Consider the following 7836-nt stretch of genomic DNA (forward strand, 5'->3'; position numbering starts at 1 on the left):
AAAAAAATCGGATCTGTGTTGTTCAGACAGCCATCAAAAGATCAGATACAGGTCGCATAAGGGCAAAAAAAAAATCGGTCACTTCAGGCTGCTGTATGAATGTAGCCTTTGACTAATTTAAGCCCTGCTGTTGAACATGCTAATAATTCTGGATCTGCTTTGGACTGATTAACTCTTTGAAAGGACATTCAGCAACAACAGAGAGATGTTCTTCCTGGACTGTGTTCCTCTGACCCATCAAGATCTGCAGGGGTCACCTCTGGGCCCATTATTTTCATTCTGCATTGTTCCTTAGCTGACTTTATTTGGCCTTTCTCTGATATTTGACATCACATCTATGCAGATGACAACAAACTGTTTGCATCCATTTCCCAGAAAAACCTGGACATACTGTCCATCCATGTTTCTCATGGATCACTGATCAGATCGCCAGCAATTCATTTTGGTTTTGAATTTTTAAAAAGACTGAGACTTTGATAATAGCTCCTATTTACCTGCCTTCTAAAATCAATACAAATCAAACGATTGATTCACATCAGATGCATTTCTTATTCCTGCTTCTTTATTTAAGGAAACATTTATAAAATACGACACTCTTTAACAGATCTATAGAACGTTATTCATGTATTAGTGTCATTGTGCTTTGACTACTGTAATGCTGTTTTTACCAGACTGGACAGATCAAGTTTGAGCATGCAGGCTATATATAACACAGCAGCCCAACTTCTTACTAAACGTAGAAATCAACCTGATATCACTCCGGTATTCTCCTTCCACTGACTCCAAGTGGGTTTTAAATTTGGCTTTAAAGTGCTTGTGCTCACCCTTCCAATAAATGGCCAGAATCTTCATTTTGTTAATTTAAAGTGTCCACTTTTAAATAAATGTTTCTGCTGTTGGTTGTGTTCAGTCCCAAGCCCTGAACTTCCTGCTTGTTCCTCATAAGAGACTAAAAACTAAGGCTGCTAAATTGTGGCAGCTAAATTATGGCACATTTTTCCTTGTAAGTTTGCTTTGCCAACTCTGTAAACGCTTTTGAGGGGGAAAAAACAGAGCAGAAAAATTAAAACCTGCTGTGAATTTCAACTCTAACTGATAATTAACCAACATATATAGACAGGTTGCAGGTTTCAATATCTCTTTTGGAAGCGAGCCTTTTTGTTAAACAATTTCTTTTAATGTTAAAACAGATTAAAAACATATTAAAACCCACATTATGGTGCAAAAAGTGTTTTTTTTAGTACCTTGAGCTTAAACTCCAGCTGGGGCAACACAGAGAGCAGCAGATGGCTGTCTATGTTGTAAAGTTCCAAGATGAGATCAAACACGTGTTCAGACAGATCACTGACTGAGGTCTTTCCCAGCATCAGCACCTGGTTGAAGAACTGTAGAAGAAGATGGTAAGAGATGAATGAATGTTGGGAGTGTTAATGGGGGTTCAGGAACACAGCTATTCAACAGGAACTGGGCAGAATTACTAAATATGAGTACATTTAACTCCAAACTACTACAGTGTTTGAAAATGGGTCAAAATATCACCACTCTAAATATGTCTTATATATGTAAGGAATCTCACAAAAAATTGTAATGACCTATATAAAATGACATTTCTTTAATTCTACTAAATAAAAATAAATTTGGTCCACTGCAGAATGTAAATAAACATAGCATCGTACATTGGTGATGTATGGTTCAATAGCTTGGGCGGTCCTCTTCAGCAGAGCTTTGGCCAAATCGTAGGCCTGTTTGTTCAGATTCTAAACAAAGAACAAAAACACAGATTAATAAAAATATCCAGAAAGATAATAGTAAAAAATGCACAACATAGATAAACACTTTTCCATGAAAACAATAGCTGCTTTACTTCTTATCGCCTGCAGGGGTCTCACTGAACTGCATGGTATGGACAAACACCATATCTCAGTGTGATAAGTTTAATTGTGTTTATAACAGTAATTTTTTTATGTGAATTACCCAAAAACATTTTTATTCTAAAATAGCTTTAGAATTACCCTCAATTTCAAGATTGTCCCTTTTTTAAAACTAGTTTCAAATCTCCTCATATACATGAATTGAAGGTTGAATTAACTGAATGATTTTCCTTTAAGGATTTGAGAAGGTGGTCAAAGTGCTCATAGGATGTAGAAAGCTGTGGCAATGCAGGAGACTTAAGAGAAACATTAATAAACTGCACATATTTTTAATTTATAGAGGTGAGGATATGATAAAAAATAAAAAAAAGTAACTTTTTGAAACAAAATTATTCATCAAAAAGAAAGCTGTTATACTTTAAAGAATACTGTGTAAATCTTTGTGACCCTATGCTGGTTTAATCACTGTCTGTATTAGGGGGGTTGAGTTTCACGTATTATTGATTGACAGAGGAGTTTATTTCAATCTCCTGCAGCTGAGAAGGTTCCGTTTCCTTTTAAAATAATATGGTAGAGTATTAATCCTCTATTGTGATTCTGCAAATTAAACCCGGGAGGAAAAGTCTTTTGCCTCCACATTTGTTTATCTGTTTTTTAAATTCCATGACAGAAACCATTAAATGGGATGGACTATATTCAACAGTGAATGAAAAACATGTGGCATGAACCTATTTCTGCTGTAGTATTTCATAAATGACCCCCCACCCCCCCTTTGATGCACACAAGCAAGTTACCTTATGAGCCGGCACCAGGTTGACTAAAACCGTGTCCAAAAGCTCCTGCGACACTGTGTCTCCTTCACAGATGATGGAGCTCATCAGGTCCACCATATGCATGTGTACTTTCTGGTTGTGGCCATTGCTTTGAAGATAAGGCACAAAACATCAGACACAGAAAGACTTTGCAGAAGTTTAGACCAAACATTTAAAAAAAAAAGTTTAAATGCACTTCATACAAAGCACCTTTTTTCGCTTTTAAAGCTCACAATGAAGGACAAACCCAAGCTGACTTGGCGTTGCAGAGAAATTTGACATGTTTCGAGATCATGCTGCTTCCATCCTTATCAGGATAAAAGCATACAACAACCAATTCATGGCTGCCTCTTCACTCAGTAATAACTCGTCTAGTCATTTTTGTATAACTGGATTTAATTCAAGCTGTGACCCCCATTTCAGATGTTCAATCTGTAACTTCTTTGAAGCATAACAAAGATTTACTGACTAAAAGTGTTCTAAAAAAAAACGACACAAATAGAGTCCATACGACTGAAAAAGCTCTGCTCACACAGAGGGGTGGGGGGACATGCTTTGATTTTCAGCAGGGGGCAAAGCTTGTTCCTTTGATTAGTAGATCAGTGACTGGATTTCTCTGACCAATTTATATCATCCAGCAGGTATCAGTTTCAAGCATAGAAACACACCAATGTTACAGCGTTGTACCTACTTCTCACGACTTCTGATATTCTAAATGACATACTGTCTTTACATTTTTTTTCCCTAAGTAAGAAAAAAATGTTAATATTGGCCCAACCTTGACATTGAAAAACACCTTTTTCCTCTACTGGCAAAAGACCAGATTCTGTGCTGCAGAATTGAGCCCTCAAGGTTGTGTTCAGCAGATTGAAATTGAGAGGAGTGTTTGGGTGGTTGGAGAGGGGAAGGGGAGGGGCACCAGAGAGACATGACTCGACTGCTACAGCGCTGCTTAGAAATGGGGCAGCAGGACAAACAGCGTACCATCCTAAAAGCTGTCCATGATGATGGAGATGACTTTAAAGGACTTACTTTATGACTTGGAAGAGAGTTCTGTAGAGCTGGGTGAATATTTCATTGCTGTCCTCAAGCTCAAAGCAAATATTGTATGATTTGACCCAAGCTATGTTCTGGACAAAGAAAAAAAAGGGAGAAGATGTTAGTTACAAAGTTTGTGTAGAGGAAAATCTTTCTAAATACAAACCCTGCAAAACCTAAGGTTGAATAATAGCTTGTTCAATTTATAGATGTATCCCTGGGATGGGTGGTTTGTTTAAAAGAGGATCACAAAATAAATGGATTTATTGTTTTAGACATAAAATAAATTTTGATGCAACAATCATTTTCAAGACTATAAAAAAAAAAAAAAAAACACATTAGCAGTTGGAAACATTACCCTATTTAAGCACTCTGCTTCATTAGCTTTATAATTATATAAATATGCGGCCTAAAGGCCATTATCTTTGTTACTTTAACAGTTTGAAGTAAAAGTAAAGAGACAAACCAGCAAATTTCAAAATAAAAAAAGCAGATTTAATCGAAGATTTTTTAAATGAATTTGATCAGCTACTGCTGCAAAGAAACACATACCTCCAGCAAGTAGAAATATCTGTTGAACTGAGCGCTTTTCGTGTCCTCCAGTCCTTTCAGTTGTCGTGTTATGAACATAAATATGTCCTAAAACACAGGAAAAAAAATATTTTAGAAAGGCAGCTGGACAGAGCTATGAAGAAAAAAAAAAGGTCATAACTGTGGAGGCACATGAAAAGAAATGATGAAATATCTGAGAGAAAACCCCAAAACCAGAGCAAATAAAAGCTATTTTAAGTCAAATTAGCCTGTAATAAGTCATCCTCACACCTTGAGCTTATCTGGAGAGGTATAAGGCGCCTCTGGAGCATAAATCCTAAATATATCTGCTAGACAGCAGGCCACCAGCAGCCGCACATCTTTGTCTGGATGTTTGAGAAAGAAGTCTGAGGCCAGGTGGAGGGCCAAGTTCAGATAGAGCTCCTTCTCCTCCTCAGAGTCTTGGTCCATGTCCATGAAGGTCTTCACCACCATCTGGGTAGCAGGTCAAAGATCATGCAGAGAGAAAGTGCCAGAAAACATCATAATTAGGTTTATTGAACAGATAAAAACAAGAATTAGATAACTTATTTTTTGTAGAGGTTTACAAATGTGACATTTAATCTATTCTATATTGATAGATTAGCTTTCGTTAATGTAAGAACCTCAGAGGAACCATGAACCCTGTGGAAACAGAGCAAACGATGCAGCACTGACCTTGAGCCTGCGGACCATTTCTTCTTTGGAGATTTTGTCAGAAATCTCCTTGACCCCCGGAGGGTAGGTCACCTTCCCATCTGTGGCTCGAGCTTTAGAGTGAGCCATCCTCTTTAGCTCTTCACTGCCTAGAGACGGAGTGAGATGTGATTTTAATAAACCAGGAAAAGAGCGTAAGGAGGTGCGAAACCTGAAACATCTTTTAAATACTTTCAAAGAAAACAGCAATGAAGCACTGAACTATTCACTGGGCTATTAAAGAGGGTGGTAAAGGCTTTCCTACAGGCTTTCAGTGCCCAGTATGAAAAGGTTGGACTCTGGTAACCACCAGAGGGACTAAAACATGTTTGGAAGGTGATTTATTTTTCAAATCAACGAAAACGTCCTTTAAATTTAATTTTTCTTTTTTTTGTATTTTCATGTTTAGTATTGCTGCTGAAAGAAAATATAATCTAATGTTTTGTCAGTAATCATTATTAATTGAGATAATTCAACAATAGATCTAAATAGCATTATTAACCAGCTGAGTTGTATCATGAATCGGTCTCCACGTCACAGAGCATTTTTAACAATAAAAAATTACCATCACTGAAGAGTTGGTTCGAAACAAGTATTTAAAAGAGCGGGAGCATTTGGTGCTTCCCAAAACTAAAAATTAGCAATATGCAAGCTTTAAAGGTGATTTGACATGACCAGAGAACAACCTAATGATAGAGCACCTGAGACAAAAGTGAGTGTGGAGGGAGCACAACAGCAGAGTGGGTCACTACAGTGTCCTACGTTTGTTTGTTTGTTTGGCTTATGTGCCAACAGTGGAGTCCTGCAGGAACCAAACTCAAACCAGAACTATAAAAGACCTTTAATGTTAGCTTGTCTGATAGCTAACCTTATGCATCTGTTTACATGTGAAAATCCTGTGATCAAATTAAAATGCGTTATGGTTTAAAGAAAAACAGTCACCTGAACGCACTGTTTATATTGCCTCAACATCAAATAGTCTTATCATGACGTGTTTACTTGCACAAGGAGTTTTTTCCAGAGCAGAATTTTCTGCATTCAGAATGGATGTGCTGGGTTCTGATGAAGATTAAGTTTGTTTTTTGTTTTTCCCATAGTTAAAATTCCAAGCGTAATTGTTGACGAAATTATTTCGTTGATGCTCCTTTTTTTTCATGATGATAACGAAAGCTGACGAGCTAAACATGGATCTTTGATGACTAAAATATGACTAGTCATAGGTTTGAGTATTCATCAAGGAGACGAGACAAATGAAATGAAAATTAGGGGGTGGTCGGTCAGATGTTTAAAATGCATCATTGTACTGTAATCTGCTAAGCAGTATTAGAAATAAAGTCAAAATTGCCACAGTAGAAAGAAGAATGTTTTTGTTCTTTGCTTTTTTGGAGCAATGAGGATTTTATTGATGTGTGTGTAATGCATAATTCATAGTAGATCAGGAAGTATTAGCTTTTGAATGGAAACCTTGAATGTCTAAAACCATTCCTTTATTGCATATTCTGTTAACTTGTCTGTCTGCTATATTAACCAATATGATGTGTAGAACTAGAGCTGCTATTTCCACAGCTTTTGTGTGACACTTTTGTATAAAGTAGGGGATTCATTCATAAAAAGGTTGGTTTGAATTCCATAAATCAAAGTTTTCTGCCCAACAGCAATCATGAACTGCATGGCAGCATTCTATACCAAGCAATTGTAGTATCTAGACAACAGCTGTCAGTCTGGTAAAGAATCTGGTTGTTATTCAAAATTGTAAAGGTTAACTTTTTTTGCAACATAAAACTGACTAAAACTACACCAAAACCTTTTTAAGTTTTAGTCGACTAAATCGATCACATATCTTAATGAGTAAAATGCGGCTAAGACTAATAATAGTTTTAGTCCTGAAGACTAAGACTAAATCAAAGATGGCTGTCAAAAACAACACAGACTCCAAGCTCAGTCACTAGTGTTGTTTCAAAATGTGAGACCAGAAGGAAATAAACATCCCTCAAAGATCTGTGTTGCTGCCTCATCCTTCACATTCACGTGGAGTAAGGTCAGTCTGCCCTAAACTGAATAACATTATCAGAACAGGTGTTTAGATGATCAATTTCTGGATATAAATAAACTTTTAATCAGAATACAGTATTATTCCGACCGATTGATGGCAATATTTGGATGATCAAGATTCAAGACTTGATCTGCTGACAAAGTCTGAGTGAGGAAACTGTACTGTAGGGGAAGAAACAGCAGGGGTCTGAACTTAATGTTTTAATAATCGTGACATTTTGGTCAGACACCTGTTTAGACATCACATATAATACTTACACTGCAATTAAAAACAAATTAAAACGACTCATAAGCTCCCTTAGAGGAGCTCCTTAAATATAAAATACAATCAGGTGAAAAACAGTGTATTAAATATAGAGGATCCTTTTTAACTCTTTTAATAATATAAACACTTTGAAAGAAACGTATGTACAAGTAAATGTAGCAAGCATTATTTATAACATTCTATGAAAGGGGATGGTGCTTTAGTTGACTATGAACTCCGCTCTGCACCTAAACCCTCCAGTGACCTGAATAAACAGAACCCATTGGTCTAAGCTTAACAGAGCCGCTCCTGGAGAAGTTTTTGGGCTTCTACACTGAAGAAGCACCGTTACTAACCAAAAGAGCCATATTATTCAATTCAAAATGATTTGCTTAAAGGCACACTATGCAACATTTTTCAGTTAATCAATGTGTTCCATAACGTTTTGGATAATTAAATGAGTCATTTCAGGTTGAACAAAGGTATTCTCGGCCGCCCTGGTGGTCTGTGGGGGAAATACCGCACTTGCAATTGCAGGAGCCCTCGGCCCGCA

At 36.9% G+C, this 7836-nt stretch overlaps 1 protein-coding gene across 1 annotated transcript in view; it reads right to left on the reverse strand.

Moving 5' to 3' along the window:
* pds5b (PDS5 cohesin associated factor B) overlaps positions 1-7836 on the reverse strand; it is a 41255-nt gene that overhangs the window by 18633 nt on the left and 14786 nt on the right. The window contains exons 2-8 of the mRNA XM_015380096.1: positions 4970-5097; positions 4544-4747; positions 4274-4360; positions 3716-3813; positions 2666-2792; positions 1677-1757; positions 1245-1385 (exon numbers count right to left, since the gene is read on the reverse strand). Of these exons, the coding sequence (XP_015235582.1) occupies positions 1245-1385; positions 1677-1757; positions 2666-2792; positions 3716-3813; positions 4274-4360; positions 4544-4747; positions 4970-5077 (846 nt within the window). The 5' untranslated portion in view covers positions 5078-5097. The remainder of the gene's footprint in view (positions 1-1244; positions 1386-1676; positions 1758-2665; positions 2793-3715; positions 3814-4273; positions 4361-4543; positions 4748-4969; positions 5098-7836) is intronic.

Source organism: Cyprinodon variegatus, unplaced genomic scaffold (genome assembly GCF_000732505.1).
Source record: "Cyprinodon variegatus isolate N-32 unplaced genomic scaffold, C_variegatus-1.0 Scaffold207, whole genome shotgun sequence".
In the NCBI taxonomy this organism is placed as follows: domain Eukaryota; kingdom Metazoa; phylum Chordata; class Actinopteri; order Cyprinodontiformes; family Cyprinodontidae; genus Cyprinodon; species Cyprinodon variegatus.